Source organism: Lemur catta, chromosome 16 (genome assembly GCF_020740605.2).
Source record: "Lemur catta isolate mLemCat1 chromosome 16, mLemCat1.pri, whole genome shotgun sequence".
Taxonomy (NCBI): Eukaryota; Metazoa; Chordata; class Mammalia; order Primates; family Lemuridae; genus Lemur; species Lemur catta.
In genome coordinates, this window is record NC_059143.1 from 23,243,741 (window position 1) to 23,264,386 (window position 20,646).

The following is a 20,646-nucleotide window of genomic DNA, read 5'->3' on the forward strand; positions in this document are numbered from 1 at the left end:
TCCTGCAAGGGATGCAGCCATGCAGACACCTGAGAGAAACCCCCCGCTTGTCTGTTAAGCTGTGACACTTTTCAAGGGTCTAGGATGGGTAGTGTAGAATCTAAGCCTACAGTCCTTAAATGCATGATAAAGATCTTTAAGAAGCATTTCCCAGGAGATTACAGCATCACGGTAAGATCCAGTAGACTTAGGGCCCTCTGTGAACACGAATGGCCCACATTTGGGGTCAACTGGCCCCCAACAGGTACCTTAAATGTCCCCACGGTGCGAGCAGTTTGGAGAATCGTGACGGGGACTCACGGCCATCCCAACCAATTCCCTTACATAGATTCATGGCTAGAGATTGCTCAGACCACGCCCCCTTGGGTCTGGTTCTGTGCTAACAAGGGACAGAGCAAGATTTTTGTGGCCCAAAGGACCAGAGACTCCAAACTGTCCAAACCCATCTATCAGGAGGATCCTGAAGAGGAGCCACCACCGCCACCCTACAACCCTACCATGACACCTCCTGAAGTACCCCTGAATCCACCAGACACCCCGCCACCATCAGTCTCCTTGCAGCCAGTTCCGGACGAATCAGGTGCCTACACTCCCATCACCCACCTGCCTGCTCAGGCGCCAACATCAGCCCTCCAGATGCCCCTGCGTGAGGTACAAAGTCCAAAGCAGGTCATGGATGATGGGTCAATTCAGCCAGGTCAGCCAGTCCTGTACCACCAGCCCTTCTCCACCACTGACCTTCTGAACTGGAAGCACCACACCCCGCCATACTCCGAAAAACCTCAGGCCCTCGTTGATCTTCTGGAATCCATCTTTCAGACCCACTGTCCCACTTGGGACGACTGTTGCCAGCTCCTTCTGACCGTTTTTAACACAGAAGAATGACACCGCGTTGTAGCTGGGACCTGGAGGTGGCTCCAAGAACAGGCTCCAACAGGGATCTTGGACGTGGAGCAGTGGGCACAGAGACCAGCACCCGAGACCAACCCAGACTGGGATTTCAACTCCCTGAGTAGACGAGAGGCTCGCTGAAGGTATCGGGAAGCTCTCCTCCACAGGGTCCAGGAGGGAGCCAGAAAACCAACCAACAGGAACAAAGTCGCTCTGATCACCCAGAAGCCAGAGGAATCACCGAGTGAATTCTTCGAGAGCCTTTGCGCGGTCTACTGAGTCTATACACCCTTCGACCCAGAAGCAGCTGAAAATCAGAGGATGGTGAATACCACATTTTTTGGGCAGTCCTATACTGACATCTGACAAAAACTCCAGAAACTTGATGGGTTTGAGGAATCAACATCATGCAGCTGATGGAAGTGGCCCAGAAGGTCTAGGTTAATCGAGACTGGACTGCCCAAAGGGAGAATGACATGAAAATGAAACAGAAAGCTGCTCTCCTGGCCGCTGCCCTCAGAAGACCTGACCCAGCCAAGAGACCTGGCCCGCCACAGGAAGGAGGACCCAGGAAACAAGGGACCCTGAAGCCTGACCAGTGCGCCTATTGTAAGGAGTTTGGTCACTGGAAGCATGAATGCCCCTACAAAAGAAACCACCCACCGCCAAACAGGAACCTGCCCAGGGGCTTCCAGCAGGAGCCCGAGACTCAGGACCTCATGGGTCTCACTGGGGACGACTCGGAATGGGACGGACTTGGTTCCCTGACTCTTGGCCCCCGGGGAGTCTATGGTCAGAATGGAAGTGGGGGGCCAATCAATAACGTTCATGGTGGACACTGGGGCAGAATACTTGGTGGTAAAAACCCCCGTGGTTCCATTTACAAAGCGGGAAACTACCACTGTGGGAGCCACTGGAACTCGGGTAGCTCCACCCTTCTGCCAATCCCAAATATCCCAGATAGGGGAGCACCAGATAAGACATGAATTCCTATACATACCGGACTGCCCCGTTCCCCTCCTAGGTCAAGATCTCCAGAGTAAATTGGAAGCCCAGATCACCTTTCACCCAGAAGGGACCGTGAGCCTCACGCTCGGTGGCCCAGAGACTCTCATAATGGCAGTCACCCTGCCCCGAGAATTGGAATGGAAACTGCATACAGCCTACGGGCCACAGAGCTCAGGCAAAGTAGAGCACATGAACCGGACCCTCAAGACCACTCTAGTGAAGCTATGTCAGGAAACAGAGCTACCCCAGAGTAGAAATGCTAAGCCTATCCTTGTTCAGGGTCAGGTGCACACCGGGACCCACAGGATATTCACCCTTTGAAATCCTGTTCGGTAGATCTCCAGCACTCATCAAGCGATTAAGGGGAGACATTAGACAACTAAGGGAATTGAATATAAAAACACACCTCCAAGCCTTAGCCAAAACTATGCACCACAGCCACCACACCGTCCTAGAAAAAAACCCCTATCACCCTAGGTCTCCCTGTCCACCACCACCAACCTGGGGATCTAGTCTGGAGAAAGGACTGGAAAAGAACACCCCTAGAGCCCACCTTGAAGGGTCCCTATACTGTGATACTAGTTACTCCCACTGCTATTAAAGTTAAAGTTGCAGGTATCACTCTGTGTATCCATCACTCCTGGGTGAAAAAGGCTGAACCAGACAATGAAACTAATCTCTGGACTGCACAGCAGGACCAGCAGAACCCACTAAAGATCCCGCTTAACCGTCTCCCAGTGAGGACAGCCACACCCAGGACTGAACAGGAGTAAATGGGACCACTGGCTCTGGCCCTCACTGGGCTTGTAGTGACCTTACTGGGGATTGGACTCTTTCCGTAGCTCCAGGAGATTGGACTGGACTGCAGAGGGCGTCTCTAACTGTGGTATTCTGGCTCATTACAGGATGTCTACTCCTGCCTCAGTCCTTTCCCTCCTCCTGGTTGGGGCACTCACCCTAGCAGCTATGGCAGAGAAACCCTGCCCTGAGGATTCTTATGCCAGGACTTGGATTCCCTCCACTAACGGGGTTACTTCAGGCTTCTGGACCATGGGAGGGTTCACAGTCCGCACCTACATGCCAAAGATATGTTATAGTCAGGCTCAGGTGTGCCACAGTGGGCAAATACTGGACTGGCACCAATACAGGCCTCTACATACTGAGCACAGTTATAAAATTCATAAAAACAACTACAGCCCAGAGAGCAACAGCTCACATAATGGCCTTATGAGACTATCACCCACCAGAAAATGATGCCCTATAATAAACATATAAGGCATCAAAGAGGGGAATGATAAGGAAAACCCCCATCTATTATGTGGCGGCGCATCAGCCACCTGAGACCCCCACCCCTCACAGAAGACCGGCATCAACATAATACTAATGTATTACCTGGCCCATCAACTGACCTATTACCTGGTGCATCAGCATAACACTAAACCTATTACCTGGCACATCAATTAATCTATTACCTGGCACATCAACATAACACTAAACCTATTACCTGGCACATCAACTAATCTATTACCTGGTGCATCAACATTATACCAGCCTATTACCTGACACATCAACTAATGTATTACCTTAGCCACCTGAGATCCCACCCCTCGGGCCACCGGAACTTAATAAAAGTGGGAAAAATTGGGTACAAGGGGCTCAAAATTTGGTGACCAAACCCCTCTGAGCCCACCGGTGAATAAACTTTGACTCTCTGTGTGCCACTTATTCAGTGAAACAACTTTAGTTGCATTCAGAATGTCTGTTTCATTGTTGCTTTGCTCTCTTTCTACTGACTGGTTTCTGGGTCAGGCAAGGGATACCGTGGCTGCCCCAGAGCTCCAGTGTCCCACACTGGAAGGAGAGAGAGTACAGCTGTCACAGGCTAGGACTACAAGGGCTCCTATTCTAATCAACTAACATGGAGGGAGGCTGGATTCCTCACGATAAACAGGACCACTGAGGCTACTAACAGGAGCATTATAAAAAATGGAAACTGTACAACAGTATGTAAATCACTGCTGATATTAAGTTAAATGTCATGAAAATGCATATTCATAATGACATTTATGAAGGAGTTGAAATTTAACTGTCCCAAACTGGGGTGCACTAAAAAAGGGTAAATTCCTTTATTTTTTTCTAATTAATTTAGTCTCACTTTTGAATTTCCATTTGTGCTAATTTGTAGAGGTGTGAGGAGAGTTTTTTTTCTTTTTAAAATGCTTAGTTATCAGATGGAAATGGGTTCAAATGTTACTTTCATCAAAGCAGTACAGCAATTCCAGAGAATGTGATCATTTGACAGAACAGAGAATTTAAATTTGCAATGGAAAGTAACTCAGTTACTTTGTCTTTGGGGAAGGAAAACTACTTTTTCAGTATTTCTTTCTCATTTGCCTCCCTTCTCCTTCTGAAGTGTTGCTTCAGCTAGGAAAATGGGACAGAGTCCAATTAGGAAGGTAGAGCTTGCAATAGTCAAAGCTTGCAATAGGTAGATCAGTAGAAGATGTTTAATGTGGAATTACAAAGATGTTGGAAGAGCTGAAAGACCAAGGGTGACAGTGAGGAAACACACAAGCCAGTGAGAAAAGGCAGGTCCTGCCCAGGAGGAAGTGGGATCATAGAGGAACATGCAGTCTCTCAGAAGCCGAAATCATGTAATGAAGCAACTGCCAGAAGCAGAGAGAGCAGGAGAAATATTAATAGCTTGGCTTCTTTCTTACTTCCAGTCTGTGATCAGTGCCTCTCATTGACTGAATACAGCTAGAAGTTAGTTGCCAAGGGAAACTGGGAAATAGTTTTTAAGGGTCAGCTCCAAAAACACAGAGCAGAACAGGGAAACAGGTGGGGAAACAGATGTGACTGTCAACAAACATATGCCTAGGTCAGATACTTTCAGTTACAAATAACAGAAGAACCAATTGAGAATGGCTCAAATCAGAAGGGGTTTATTATCTTGCTTAACAGATAGGAGGCAGAGCAGTTTCAGGGTTGACTCGAGTAATTGGATGGCTGAAATACATCAAGAACCTATATTCTGGCCGGGCGCGGTGGCTCACGTTTGTAATCCTAGCACTCTGGGAGGCCGAGGCGGGCGGATCGTTGGAGCTCAGGAGTTAGAGACCAGCCTGAGCAAGAGCAAGACCCCGTCTCTACTAAAAATAGAAAGCAATTATCTGGCCAACTAAAATATATATAGAAAAAATTAGCCGGGCATGGTGGCACATGCCTGTAGTCCCAGCTACCCGGGAGGCTGAGGCAGTAGGATTGCTTAAGCCCAGGAGTTTGAGGTTGCTGTGAGCTAGGCTAATGCCACGGCACTCACTCACTCTAGCCCGGGCAACAAAGCGACACTCTGTTTCAAAAAAAAAAAAAAAAACAACCTATATTCTTTGGCCAGGCTCGGTGGCTCATGCCTGTAATCCTAGCCCTCTGGGAGGCTGAGGTGGGTGGATCCTTTGAGCTCAGGAGTTCGAGACCAGCCTGAGCAAGAGTGAGACCCCTGTCTCTACTAAAAAAAGAAAGAATGATCTGGACAACAAAAAATATACATAGAAAAATTAGCTGGGCATGGTGGCACATGCCTGTAGTCCCAGCCATTTGGGAGGCTGAGGTAGAAGGATTGCTTGAGCCCAGGAGTTTGAGGTTGCTGTGAGCTAGCCTGATGCCACAGCACTCTAGCCCAGGCCACAGAGAAAGACTGTGTCTCAAAAAAAAAAAAAAAAAAGAACCTATATTCTTTCCATCTTTCAGGTCTGCCATCTGCAGAGCTGGGACTACAGACACGTGCCACCATGCCCGGCTAATTTTCTTCTATTTTTAGTTGTTTGGCTAATTTCTTTCTATTTTTTTAGTGGAGATGGGGAGTCTCGCTCTTGCCCAGGCTGGTCTTGAACTCCTGAGCTCAAGCAATCCTCCCACCTTGGCATCCCAGAGTGCTAGGATTACAGGCGCAAGCCACTGCGCCCGGCCTGTTTGGGTTTTTTGATCAGCAAAGAAAAGCACTTGCTGAAGCTCCTTAGAATAATTCCCCTCACATCCCCTTGGTCATAATTAGTCACATGCTCATGCCTAAACCACTGGCAAGAGGAAAGGGCCCATTTAGATTGGCTCATGTTAATCATGGTTTTTCCCCTTTACAAAAGACAAAATTACAACAAATTTAAAGATTTTAATTGACTTTTATTTGCGATTCTAAAATCTGGCAACACCCCCTTCTATAAAATGGCATGCATGTTCTGATGAGCTGAGCAAAAGAGTTTGGATTTATAGACAGAAAAGGGCTGAGGAAAGCAGAAAGTGAAAACAAATAGCAGATTGGCTGTTTCAAAGTTACTTTCCTCTTATCATGCCAGCTAAAACTGGCTTGTTTGGGGGTTTAGCTATTATCTCTCAATCTTCAGATTTCTCGCAAGGTCAGATAAACAATTTAGTTTGGGCTTGGTGACATGTGACTTTAGTGTAACTTCATTTTCGTTTGGTCTATTGGGTCTAGTGCAGGAGCTCAGTTGAAATAAATGGCCCTCTCTAAATTTTTTTAACATTCTTTTTTTTTCTTTTTTTTAAGACATAGTCTTGCTGTGTCGCCCAGGGTATAGAGCAGTGGTGTCATCGTAGCTTGCTGCAACCTCAGACTCCTGGGATCAAGCAATCCTTCTGACTCAGCTTCCCAAGTTGCTGGGACTGCAGGCACACTATGACACCTGGCTAATTTTTCTATTTTTAGTAGAGAGGAGGTCTCACTCTTGCTCAGGCTGGTCTCAAATTCTCAAACTCAAGCAATCCTCCAGCCTCAGCCTCTCAGAGTGATAGCATTACTGGTGTGAGCCACTGCCCTGGGCTATTTAGCACTCTTTTTTTTTTTTTTTTTTTTGAGACAGAGTCTTGCTCTGTCACCCAGGCTAGAGTGCCATGGCATCAGCCTAGCTACAGCAACCTCAAACTCTTGGGCTCAAGTGACTGTCCTGTATCAGCCTCCGGAGTAGCTGGGAAGATAGGCACATGCCATCAAGCCCGGCTGATTTTTTCTATTTTTAGTAGAGACGGGGTCTCGCTGTTGTTCGGGTTGGTTTCAAACTCCTGAGCTCAAGTGATCCTCTTGCCTCTGCCTCCCAGAGCGCTAGGATTACAGGTGTGAGCCGCCATGCCTGGCCCTATTTAACACTCTTGAGCTGGAAATGAATGTTGACTCCTGAAGCATATGGCATGTGGCTGGGAAAAAGAAAGAAGATACCTGAACAAAAATAATGATTTGTTAAAGTGGGGGTTGGGAGTGGGGTTTATAAATGCCTGTTGATAGGAAGAGGGTGTCTGTTATAGTTTCTTTTTCACTTTCCCATTCACTTGAATTCCCTTCTACTCAGCTGGAGGCATCCATTTTCCTGTGTGTATTGGGGTGAGGTGGAGAAAAGAAGAAATTAGAATCAATTCAGCAGGAATAAAAAAAATATTGCTCATTTTTTTAAGAGAACATTTCCAAAACATGCTTTAACAACAAAACTATATGCCTTCACTGGTTATTTATGCATAGTCAGGAATAATATTGAAAATAATATTGAATATGGAATAATATGGAACAAAATAGGCACTCATCATTCAGGAGAGACTACTGACCAATCAGAATGGAAAAGGCTGAAAGGACTAATAGAGCTGTACTGGTACAAACCAGCTGAATTCAGTACTGCACATGGTACCAATTTAAAAAGGTACCAAAGGGTAGAGAGTAAAACAGCCTTCCGGCCATTGAATCCTCCAACTTCCTAGTTCACTTCCCAGCAAAATAGGCTTTTGAGGCTGTATAGTACCACTCAAAGCCAGGCTTTTTCAATAAATTAATTTTCTACATTCTTTTATCTCCCTCTTTAGCATATCAATGACTTGGTCTAGTGGACTTGACTGAGGAGTTTTGCATATGGGAGTGCCCAATGAGCAAGCAGTAAGCAGCAAGAGAAAAATCTCATTCCTTCCAGTCCAAGAGGTTGTGATAGAGTAGGAGCTTCATTCCGGAGGGGAAAGGTGTTTTAGGTTGAAGTGCATGCTGAGGGCAGGAGAGCTGGAAGCACATGGCCTTATAGGCTGTTCAGAGCCAACCTAGGGGTCAGCACTTCACATAAATTTAGTGACATAGAATATTTAGGCAGAACAAGTCTCCCTCCCAGAGTGGTGGGGCAGGGACCACAAGGATGTGGCTGAGTTGAGAGCCAGAGGGTCTGCTAAAAGGCCTGCCATGTTGAGGGTCAAGGGACTGGAAGATGATTGTGGCAGAGATTGGAAGGGTTTACTGTGTTGGTGAGGTTGAATCAACTATATCCCAGGGCCTTGACCCAGCTGAAACTGGTCAGAGAAGCCTTTACCAGCAGGTTCCAGCAACAGAACACCCGGGACTCATAGCATCTCAAAGAGCAGCAAAAATTAGCGTTGTTGCAGAAAAATCCAAGCAAGAATCAAAGTTTTCTTGGATTTCAGGACCCAGGGTCCCCAATAGTGCCTCAAGTTTATGTCAGTTACACTTCATCTTCCCTTCTACCCTCCCAGTTGCCATTCTGATAGAAACGGGCTGAGTGGGGTTGAGTTTTTTAACCTTAATTTAAAAGAACTGTTTAAATTATTTAAGTGATGAAATTGGTCTAACATTTAGGGTTTTTCTCCCTACTGCCCAGAGGATGAGGACATTTTATTTACACAGATGAATGAATTAATGAATTTTGAGTAAATCTGTGACATTCCCATAAAATATCCACTAGTTTTTCACATAAAATGTTGCTAAGACAGAAGATTGTGTCATTTGGTAATTATAATTTATTTAAGCTTAACTCTCCAAGGGTAACTATATTTTCCTTATGCCCAAATTTTTTATGGATTTCTACATATTGCCAACTATATGCTTACATGTACACCAAATGACATTTTTTTTTTTTTTAGACAAAGTCTCACTCTGTTGCCGGGGCTAGAGTGCAGTGGCATCACCATAGCTCACTGCAACCTCAAATTCCTGGGCTCAAGTGATCCTCCTGCCTTGGCCTCCCAAAGTGCTGGGATTATAAGTATAAGCCACGGCACCCAGCCCCAAATGACTTCTTAGAATATTTGAGGGAGTAATACAAACATGGTTAGATTAGGCATGAGTAAAGCTGCTATTACAGAGAAAGAATGAATCAAATACAATTAAGGTCACAAAATTAATATTATTGTTAGGGATTCTCAATGAATAAAGGGAAACACTATTATATAGAAAATACACTTTATTTCCTAAAGTGGTCAGAATGAGTGAAATATGGGTGGAAATACATTATCAGAAAAGTGAAATTTGGAATCAAAGAACCATTTTATAAATGAATCTGAAAAGCACCTGGACTACAGCTATTAGTTTTCCCTCCTGTCATGTGCTCTTCCTCCTCCCAGGAAATCTGAAGCTAATATTACCATCCCTGTCCTGCTTCTACTGTGCTTGCTGCTAAGAAGGAAAAAGAACAAAACAAAAAATATAGTTTGGTAAAGGGAAAAAGGTAATCATTGGACAAATAACTACTATTCCAGGAATCATTGTTTTAAGATGTATGCACGTTAAGACCCATTTCCTCCGTAAGGTTTTCTGTGTTAAATCCATATATTTCCAACCATTCCATTTCCTATCCTTATAGTCAGTGTTGATGCAAAATTTGATACTTTGGTAAATACTATTTTTTTGGGTCTCTCATTCTCATAGATATCTAATAATGTAAACTGGTTGAGAGCAAAGTGCATGACATCTGCCTAACACCTAATACAATATCAAGGTCAACACAGACAACAAATGGCATAATTAACTAGTCCCTTAAATCAGTGGTCCCCAAAATTTTTGGCACCAGGGACCGATTTCATGGAAGACAATTTTTCCATGTACTTGGGGGCGCCGGGCCAGGGGGCAGATGGCGCTCAGGTGGTGAGATGCTGAATGGCCTCCCTTTAAAAGCTCTGTATTTCTGATTATTAGGACAATGGCATTTCAGACAGGAGTCTCCGTCCTCCTTTGCCGCCAAAATAAACTCTTTTTCCTCAAACCGCTTGTCCTCATTCTTCTGATGCGGCCTGAGGACAAGCGCCGAACTTTCGGTAACAATGGTGAAGAACTAAATGCTTAACATTAGGGAATATCGAGGATAAAAAAATCCTGAAAACCATACTATATTTGGTAGGAGTGGTGAGATGTGGGGTCCCCGCCACAGGGAGGCGGGCGGAGAGGAACAGGTGTGAATGTGGGCACCTAGCTGTTTATGTCACAACCTGCGGAGGCGCCACGCGCCCGTTGCTATGGAGGCCGCGCTCCCCACCCCGCGCCCGCCTCTCCCCACTCCTCCACCCCTCCCGGGCCCTCTCCTGTTTGGTGACCAGCCGGGCAGGCTGCAGGCAGCGCAATGCCACGGGGGAGCTGCAGGCAGGGGCGGTGGGATCCTGGTGCACCATGAGCCTCGGGTCTGGCCCCGCTCCAGGCCGATGAGCACTCCGCCCACCGCCCTCTGTTTGCCTCCGGGCCTCGGCTGAGAAGGCAGCAGCGCCCGGACAAGGAACTCGAGGACGGCGCAGGGCCATCCCTCTCCCAACACGCGACGGAGCAGCAGCCCCATCCACAACGCCGCTCCCGGCCTTCCAAGTGAGGGTCTACGCCGGCGGAGGACCGCAGGAGCTGGGGCGCTGGCAAGCTGGGCGGGAGGCGTGGGAGGAGCGGCGGGAAGAGAGCCGTCTACGCAGACCTGGGTCGGGGGGTCGGGCTGGGGCTGAGAAGGAGCAGAAAAGGGGAGGAAAGGAGGGCTTGCGGTGAAGCCACGGCCTAGCCTAGGAGCTCGATAAGAGAGGCCGGGGCCCTGGGGCGGGGTGGAGGTGCCATTGCCAGCGAAAGGGGCGGGGGCCTGGCGTGCTCCTAGCCAGGGAGACCGCGACCTCCAGCCAATCGCCGCTCCCCGTGCTGTCTCTGCGGGCGGGGCAGCCGCGGGGGGTGGCGGGGGTGGGGCGGCCTTTCGCCCGGGGCGCGCAGCGGTCGCAGCTCGGCGTTCGGCCCCGCCCACCCGGAGCCCCGCCCCACCGGAGCCCCGCCCCACCGGAGCCCCGCCCCACCGGAGCCCCCTCCCCCTTCGTGGCACGAGCCGCTTCCTGACGCGATTCCCCTCCTCCTCCGGATTCCCTCAGGGAGTCCGGACCCGGGCCGCCACCGTCACCTCGGCCGCTGCCGTCGCCATCGCCCTGTTCCCCCGCCCCCACCATGGCCGAGGAGCTCTCTGCGGCCACGTCCTACACCGAAGATGATTTCTACTGCCCGGTCTGTCAGGAGGTGCTCAAGACGCCGGTGCGGACCGCGGCCTGTCAGCACGTGTGAGTGGACGCCCCCTCCCCCGCGCGGAGCCCGGTGGGCGTTTAGGCCCCTCACGCTGCCCCCGACCCCCGGTTGCGGCCTGGCGGGAGCTGAGCCCGCCGCGGCCTGCCCGAGCGCCGCTCACCCCGGAGGTCCCGCTCCCGGCCCGTCAGAGCCCCCGGCTGCCTTCCTCCCTCGCCTCGGGGCCGGCTCCGCGCGCCGGGCCCCTCAGCCCGGGCTCCGGGTCCCCCGGGGTCCCTCGTGTTCGCGCCCCGAGGGCAGCGGCCAGGCCGGTCCCGTGGCGTCTTCAGCCCCCGGAGGCCCCTCTCTCCTCCGCCGGGCCCGGGAGGAACTGCAGGGAACGTGGAGCCTTTTTGTTTCCTAGCAACCCGAGTGCGGCTGGGGTGTCGAGTGTCAAACCCGGCCCGCTCGCCGCTCTCCGTGACCTGCCCTGCCTTGAAGTTTCTTGTTTGAGAACCTCGGTCCGTCCCTTCCGTCCGAGAGGCCTTAGTCTAATCTAATTTGCCTTTCAGCACCGCTCCCTAGACCGCCCCGGGGAGTGTTTTGTTTAACATTCAGTATGTCAGAATGGCCTAGAATGAGTTTTCTTCTCTCCGGTGTTAGAACTGACGGGATTTCCGGGTATTGAAGTGATAGCTTCCCTTTGTTTTACCCTGCTGCTCATCGCCCGGTTACTGCCGAGTGGAGAGAAAGGAATACTTTATGAGGAACGGACTGAAACTGAGACACTAATTTTAGGGATGAGGGAGAACACAAAGGGAATAGGTGAGATAGCACGGTGCGTTTGATTCGGCACATTTGGAGGAACTTTGATGATTTTATAGACGGCTAGAATGTCAGTAGGATTTGGAAAGAGCTCTTGAAAAGGGGTATAGAACTTGTGACAAACCTGGCTGATTACCAGAGTTTTTAAGTAAACACACCGATTCCCAAGCTCCGTTCCAAACTTACAAAAGAATTTCGGGCAGGTGGAGCCCGGAAACCTTTATTTTAAAATACACTCAGGTTTGAAAGTTCTGTGTGCTTGCAAACGGCTGAAAAGAATTGACCACGCTTTTTTTTTTTTTTTTTGATGTGGGGCTCCATAATTTTGTAAAGGATGGATTGGATTTTGGGTTCTTAATCACAGATGTCATTACTACAGTTGTTTTCTTGATAATTCAGTTACTCTGTTCCTCAGTCTTAACTGCACTGCCCACTTTCTTGCTATTCTGTGCTAGTTCCGTGAGCCAAGAGTGTTGGCTTTTCATGATAGAAATTTTTTGCTCTTTAAGGGAGATGAATGACAATCTGAAATTCCTTTTATTATTTAGAGCAGCAAACGCAGATTGTCAGAAAAATATTTTGAGATGTCTAGAGCACAATATATACTTTTTTGCCTTTAATCTATCATTATCATAACTTGATGTCTTTTCTATATTGAAAAAAATTGTGCTGTGCTGGCAATGGGTGGAAAGAAGGGAGGGCCGGAGGGGTAAGGTGAGAGGAATTATAGTAGCTGCTAACTGTATGTATACATAGTAGGTCTTTTTTGGACAGAATCATTGCAGTCACCCTTTGTTCATTAACCTTGTAAAACTCATCATAATTTTTAGCTCCTCTCAAAATTTCACGCAAATTGCCCTAGTCCACTTCCTTGTAGGGCATTTTAAATCAAAGACTATAATTTGGCTTGACCTCAAGGCTGTGCAAAAGAGTGGAGATGATTGCTTTTTAATTCAGGACCTCTCTCTATCAGCTCATTGTGCTTAGACGGTTCTGGCTGAACAATGAATTAAAGAATACGCAGAGGGAGAAAAAGTTTTATTTGGAAGGGGTGATAATGGTGGAACAGGGTCGTGATTGGCTGGAAGGAGTTTGGTGGGGAAAAAGGAGAGAATTATTTTTTAAGTAAAATAGTTATCTATGTGTCATGTGCCTTACCTTTTCCACAAAGGACAGACCTATGCCTTTTTAGCTACTGTTACAGCAAGTGTTACAGTGGGTGGTCCTGAGGACAAACCAAGCGGCACACAGAGTCAAGTTTATTCCCGGCAGGCTCAGAGGGGTCTCGCCACCAAATTCTGAGCCCTGTCTACCCAATTTTTCCCACTTTTATTAAGTTGGGGTGGTCCGAGGGGTGGGGTCTCAGGTGGCTAAGGTAATAGGTTGGTTGATGTGTCAGGTAATAGGTTAGTATTATGTTGATGGGCCAGGTAATATTATGCTGATGTGCCAGGTAATAGATTAATTGATGGGCCAGGTAGTAGGTTAGTATTATGTTGATGTGGGTCTTCCTTGAGGGGTGGGGGTCTCAGGTGGCTGATGCCCCAAGTAATAGATGGGGGTTTTCCTCATCATTCCCCTCTTTGATGCCCTTATATGTCTACTAAAGGGCATCATTTCCCAGTGGGTGATAGCCTCATAAGGCCATTATGTGAGCTGTAGCTCTCTGGGTTACAGTTGTTTCTACGAATTTTATAACCCACGCTCAATATGCAGGGGCGTGTAATGGTGCCAGTCCAGTATTTGCCCGCTGTGGCACACCTGAGCCTGACTATAACATGTCTTTGGCATGTATGTGTGGAGTGTGAACCCTTCCATGGTCCCGAAGCCTGGAGTACTCGTGTTAGTGGAGGGAATCCGAGTCCTGGCATAAGAAGCTTCAGGGCAGGGTTTCTCTGCCATAGCTGCTAGGGTGAGTGCCCCAACCAGGAGGAGGGAAAGGACTGAGGCAGGAGTAGACATCCTGTAATGAGCCAGAATACCACAGTTAGAGACGCCCTCTGCAGTCCAGTCCAATCTCCTGGTGCTACCGAGAAGAGTCCAATCCCCAGTAAGGTCACTACAAGCCCAGTGAGGGCCAGAGCCAGTGGTCCCATTTACTCCTGTTCAGTCCTGGGTGTGGCTGTCCTCACTGGGAGACGGTTAAGCGGGATCTTTAGTGGGTTCTGCTGGTCCTGCTGTGCAGTCCAGAGATTAGTTTCATTGTCTGGTTCAGCCTTTTTCACCCAGGAGTGATGGATACACAGAGTGATACCTGCAACTTTAACTTTAATAGCAGTGGGAGTAACTAGTATCACAGTATGGGACCCTTCTAGGTGGGCTCTAAAGGTGTTCTTTTCCAGTCCTTTCTCCAGACTAGATCCCCAGGTTGGTGGTGGTGGACAGGGAGACCTAGGGTGATAGGGGTTTTTTTCTAGGACGGTGTGGTGGCTGTGGTGCATAGTTTTGGCTAAGGCTTGGAGGTGTGTTTTTATATTCAATTCCCTTAGTTGTCTAATGTCTCCCCTTAATCGCTTGATGAGTGCTGGAGATCTACCGAACAGGATTTCAAAGGGTGAATATCCTGTGGGTCCCAGTGTGCACCTGACCCTGAATAGGGATAAGCTTAGCATGTCTACCCAGGGTAACTCTGTTTCCTGACATAGCTTCACTAGAGTGGTCTTGAGGGTCTGGTTCATGTGCTCTACTTTGCCTGAACTCTGTGGCCCGTAGACTGTATGTAGTTTCCATTCCAATTTCCGAGACAGGATGACCTCTATTATGGGAGTCTCTGGGCCGCCAAGTGTGAGGCTCACGGTCCCTTCCGGGTGGAAGGTGATCTGGGCTTCCAGTTTGCTCAGGAGATCTCGACCTAGGAGGGGAACGGGGCAGTCTGGTATGTATAGGAATTCATGTCTTATCTGGTGCCCCCCTATCTGGTATATTTGGAATTGGCAGAAGGGTGGAGCTACCCGAGTTCCAGTGGTTCCCACAGTGGTAGTTTCCCGCTTTGTAAGTGGAGCAACAGGGGTTGTTACCACAAGTGTTCTGCCCTAGTGTCTACCATGAACGTTATTGGTTGGCCCCCCACTTCCATTCCGACCGTAGACTCCCCAGGGGCCAAGAGTCAGGGAACTAAGTCCGTCCCATTCCGAGTCGACCCCAGTGAGACCAATGAGGTCTGGGGTCTCGGGCTTCTGCTGGAAGCCCCTGGGCAGGTTCCTGTTTGGCGGTGGGTGGTTTCTTTTGTAGGGGCATTCATGCTTCCAGTGACCAAACTCCTTACAATAGGCGCACTGGCCAGGCTTCAGGGTCCCTCGTCTCCTGGGTCCTCCTTCCTGTGGCGGGCTAGGTCTCTTGGCTGGGTCAGGTCTTCTGAGGGCAGCGGCCAGGAGAGCGGCTTTCTGTTTCATTTTCATGTCATTCTCCCTCTGGGCGTGAGGCTCACGGTCCCTTCCGGGTGAAAGGTGATCTGGGCTTCCAGTTTGCTCAGGAGATCTCGACCTAGGAGGGGAACGGGGCAGTCCGGTATGTATAGGAATTCATGTCTTATCTGGTGCCCCCCTATCTGGTATATTTGGGATTGGCAGAAGGGTGGAGCTATACTGTGTGTAAGGGTGTGTAAACTCAGTAGGCCTCACAAAGGCACTCGTAGAATTTGCTTGGTGATTCCTCTGGCTTCTGGGTGATCAGAGTGACTTTGTTCATGTTGATTGGTTTTCTGACTCCCTCCTGGACCCCGTGGAGGAGAGCTTCCTGAGGCTCTCGTCTGCTCGGGGAGTTGAAATCCCAATCCGGGTTGGTCTTGGGTGCTGTTCTCTGTGCCCACTGCTCCACGTCTAAGGTCCCAGCTACAATGTAGCGTCGTTCTTCCGTGTTAAAAAGGGTCACAAGGAGCTGGCAGCAGTCTTCCCAAGTGGGATGGTAGGTCTGAAAGATGGATTCCAGGAGGTCAACGAGGGCCTGAGGTTTTTTGGAGTATGGCAGGGTGTGGTGCTTCCAGTTCAGAAGGTCAGTGGTGGAGAAGGGTTAGTAGTACAGGACTGGCTGACCTGGCTGAATGGACCCATTGTCCGTGACCTGCACTGGACCTCGCACCTCATGCAGGGACATCTGGAGGGCTGAAATTGGAACCTGAACTGGCCAGCGGGTGATGGGAGTGTCTGTACCTGATTGGTCCGGAACTGGCTGCGAGGACACTGACGGTGGCGGGGTGTCTGGTGGATTTGTGGGTACTTCAGGAGGTTTCATGGTAGGGTTGTAGGGCAGTGGTGGTCGATCCTCTTCAGGATCTTCCTGATAGAGGGGTTTGGACAGTTTGGCGTGTCTGGTTTTTTGGGCCACAAAAATCCTGCTCTGTCCCTTATTAGCACAGAACCAGACCCAAGGGGGCGTGATCTGAGCAATCTCTAGCCATGAATCTATGTAAGGGAATTGGTTGGGGTGGCTGGGAGTCCCGGTCAACGATTCTCCAAACTGCTCGCACCGTCGGGAGATCTAAGGTTCCTGTTGCAGGCCAGTCGACCCCAAATGTGGGCCATTTGTGTTTACAGAGGGCCCTAAGTCTACTGGAACTCAGTGTGATGCCGTAATCTCCTGTGAAACCCTTCTTAAAGTTCTTTAACATGCATTTAAGGACTGTAGGCTTAGATTCTACGCTACCCATGCTAGACCCTTAATGGTGTCGCAGCTTAACAGACAAAGGGGGGGGGGGCTGTTCTCTCCGGTGTCCGCCTGGCTGCGTCCCTGTCGGGAACTTAGGCGCGTCTTGGCAAAGGTGTGCCCGTATAAACCCCGGGCCTGGTTGCTCCCTGTTAGGGGAGTGAATCACCGTTATGCCATAGGACACTGCCGCAGAACCGCAGGTGAGGACCCACTCAGATTCCGTAGCCGTAGCTGTGGAACCACAAACAGTCATTCTTCACTCACTCATTCAGACAGGCAGAGGTTACACATTCCCACCCTGGGAATTCCCTGCACTCAGGAGGTGATCAAACTCCTCTTCCATCATCTGACAGGCCTGACTCGGACGGGTCCCGCGACCTTACCTCCTCCGATGCCTCCAGACCTGATTTGACTTGTCCGTCCTTCTGGCGTGTCTAGGCAAATTCTAGACCCTGTGGCCGGCAGGAGCTCCGGAGGAGCGAAGATATTCCTCAAAATGGCGGTTGGCGCTGGTTCGCTTCTGTCGCCGAGGTCCCGCCACTCAGCCCGTCCCCAAACCGGTGGCTTCAGGGGGCCAGTGCAGTTGGTTTTCCCAGTTAGGGAACCAAAATGTTATAGCAAGTGTTACAGCTGGTGGTCCCAAGGACAAACCGAGTGGCACACGGAGAGTCAAAGTTTATTCCCGGCGAGCTCAGAGGGGTCTGGCCACCAAATTCTGAACCCGGTCTACCCAATTTTTCCCATTTTTATTAAGTTGGGGTGGTCCAAGGGGTGGAGTCTCAGGTGGCTAAGGTAATAGGTTGGTTGATGTGTCAGGTAATAGGTTAATATTATGTTGATGGGCCAGGTAATAGGTTAGTATTACGTTGATGAGGGTCTTCCTTGAGGGGTGGGGTCTCAGGTGGCTGATGCCCCAAGTAATAGATGGGGGTTTTCCTTATTACTACAAAATCAATTTTGTGATTCATGGATATAGAGAGTTGGGGTAATAAGGGCTTTGGGGGTCACTGTAGATCTGTTAGGAAATAAAAACAAGGTCACAACAAAATCATAAAGTGAAAAAACAAAACAAAACAGGGTTTCATTGCTTTTTCAGTTACAGCAAAGGATTTGCCCACTCACTCTCCTAGTCAAAGAAGCAAGTTCATTATCATTAGAATATCTTACCAAACTATAAATTCTCATTTAACCTCCATTCATTCTTGTGGTGTTTTTTTTTTTTTTTTTGAGACAGAGTCTTACTCTGTTGCCGGCTAGAGTTCTGTGGCATCAGCCTAGCTCACAGCAACCTCAAACTCCTGGGCTCAAGCAGTCCTTCTGCCTCAGCCTCCTGAGTAGCTGGGGCTACAGGCATGCGCCATTATGCCTGGCTAATTTTTTCTATATGTACTTTTTGTTGTCCAGCTAATTTCTTTCTGCTTTTTTTTAAGTAGAGACAGGGGTCTTGCTCTTGCTCAGGCTGGTCTGGAACTCCTGAGCTCAAACGACCCACCCACCTCGGCCTACCAGAGTGCTAGGATTGTAGGCGTGAGCCACTGTGCCTGGCCAATACCCATTCACTATTTCAAACAGCAATTGTTGAATGCTTTCTGTTTTCCTGGTACAGGAAATAGGAAGTTCTCTTTCTCTGGAGACTGTTAATAGTCTCAGGAGAAGACCTATAAATAATTGCAACTGATGTGGAAGAGATTTAGGTATAAAATTCTATGTGAGCATTGAGAGCAGGTATCTAAGTCAGCCTAAGTGCAAGTATGAGTTCCTGGATAAAGTAATACTTTAGGTCAGAGTTTGTATTGAGAATTTGTTGGGGAATACCCTAGTTAGGTTTATATCATATGCAGAGTCAAGGAGGGGTACAGAGGAAGGTTCTGTATCTGGTCTCCAAAGTTTGATTGGAGCCAAAGAATGAGTGTAGCGGAGATGGAACATAGCGATATGGGCAGGAACTTACTGTGTAAGCCAATTTGAACATTTTCCTGAAAACCATAGAGATGTATTCAATAATTTTTGACATGGAGCAGTATGGTCACATTTCAATTTTAGAAAGTTTACTTTTGTAGCAGCGTTCAGCTTGGTGTAGTGGTGAGACTCGTGAAGAGGTCATTCATTGGTTTTTCAAAGAGAAATGACTAGAACCTGAACTAAGATAATGATAGTGGGAATAGAGTGAAGAAACTCTTCACATTTTAAGGACATTTTGTAAGATTTGATGACTGTATGTTAAATATATATAGTGTATTTAGATCTGGAAAATAAGGAGCTAAGGCTGTGGGTGTGGATGTAGTCACCAAGAGAGGTATATAAATTGAAAGATTGAAGAGGGCCTAAAATGGAACAAAGTGTTGCAGAATAAATATTTAATTATTGGGTGGAGAAAAGTATAGCTTGAGAAGGAATGAGCAGGATAGGAAGAAAACCAGGATAGAATGTGACAGTAGGAACTGAGAGCAGAACTCAAGTCATTTGCTAATGACTATTAAGGAAGCAGTCAGCATTGCCTTACAGTGGTCAGATGTGATATTTTGGGAAAAAAATGTAAAGACAGATTAAAAGTATTAAAGTTGAACAGGTGTTCAAAGTAAGGTTTCAGAAGAACGTACAGATTGGCATAGTAGTAAGATATTTATCTCTTTTGATGTTTTCCTCTATAATCTTCAAAGGCTCTTTGAACTTCTCTTCCCTGTTTTGAACAGTCAAGGAAATAACTCTTTTTTTTTTTTTTTTTTTGAGATAGAGTCTCACTCTGTTGCCTGGGCTAGAGTGCTGTGGTATCAGCCTAGCTCACAGCAACCTCAAACTCCTGGGCTCAAGCAATCCTACTGCCTCAGCCTCCGAAGTAGCTGGGACTACAGGCATGCACCACCATGCCCGGCTAATTTTTTCTGTATATTTTTAGTTGTCCAGCTAAGGAAATAACTCTTATATGCTGTTATAAGTAAACTCCTATTGCAATGAAAATTACATAAAATAAGTTTGAGTCCTTGCTAAACTCTTGAAAATGGAAATCAGATCTGTGTTTGCTTTTGGGCCTATTTGTAAGGAGGCTTTTTTTTTTTTTTTTTTTTAAACAGATGGAGTCTCACTCTCTCACAGGCTGGACTGTAGTGGCAGGATTGGTAGCTAATTTTTTTCTTCTTTCTTTTCTTTCTTTGCTTTCCTTTTCTTTCCTTTCTTTTTAGAGAAGAGGTTTTGCTATGTTGCCTAGGCTGATCTTGAACTCCTGGCCTCAAGCAATTCCCTTGCCCTAGCCTTCCAAGTAGTTGGGATTACAGGCACGCCTCTGTACCTGGTGAGGCAGCTCTTAAAATGAGCTTCCATTTCTCATTAAGCAAAATTATATGATTTCCTTTTTGGCTTGCTTGAATTATCCAGTCCTTGAATTTTTAGTTTATATTGCTTATAATTTTATTTTTTTAATTTTTAAATTTATTTATTTATTTTTTTAGATACAGGGTCTCACTATGTTGCCCAGGTTAATCTGGAACTCCTGGACTCAAAGTGATCTTCCCACTTCAGTCTCCCGGTTAATCTGGAACTCCTGGACTCAAAGTGATCTTCCCACTTCAGTCTCCCAAGTAGTTGGAACTATACGTTTGCCACCTTACTTGGTTTATAATTTTAACAGTTGTATTGGTATATTGTTACTTGAGCAGTGATGGTATAAATATGTACTTTTAAATTTTCTTTTTTATTACAGACTTTTTTTTTTTTTTAGCCTTTTAATTTTTATTACTCAAAATAGCCTTTTTTTTTTTTTGGAGACAGAGTCTCACTCTTTTGCCCTGGCTAGAGTGCCATGGCGTCAGCCTAGCTCACAGCAACCTCAGACTCCTGCCTCAGCCTCTGAAGTAGCTGGGACTACAGGCATGTGCCACTATGCCCGGCTAATTTTTTATGTATATTTTTAGTTGTCTGCCTGATTTCTTTCTATTTTTCAGTAGAGACGGGGTCTCGCTCTTGGTCAGGCTGGTCTCAAACTCCTGACCGTGAGTGAT

General features: G+C 47.6%; 1 protein-coding gene and 1 non-coding gene across 4 annotated transcripts in view; one reads left to right on the forward strand and one right to left on the reverse strand.

Annotated features, from left to right (window-relative positions):
• Positions 1 to 4,108: 4,108 nt before the first annotated feature.
• Positions 4,109 to 4,193, reverse strand: LOC123621985. Its single transcript, XR_006729363.1, has one exon. It is a non-coding gene; the product is annotated as a small nucleolar RNA MBII-202 (small nucleolar RNA).
• Positions 4,194 to 10,211: 6,018 nt separating this feature from the next.
• The window catches only part of RNF138 (ring finger protein 138), a 30,702-nt gene continuing 20,267 nt past the window's right edge, over positions 10,212 to 20,646 (forward strand). Inside the window, exons 1-2 of one of the 3 annotated variants that reach the window (XM_045527350.1) lie at positions 10,212 to 10,525; positions 11,059 to 11,241. In XM_045527350.1, the coding sequence (XP_045383306.1) occupies positions 11,132 to 11,241 (110 nt within the window). In that variant the 5' untranslated portion in view covers positions 10,212 to 10,525; positions 11,059 to 11,131. The remainder of the gene's footprint in view (positions 10,526 to 11,058; positions 11,242 to 20,646) is intronic. The other 2 variants (XM_045527349.1, XM_045527351.1) reach the window with 2 other exon arrangements.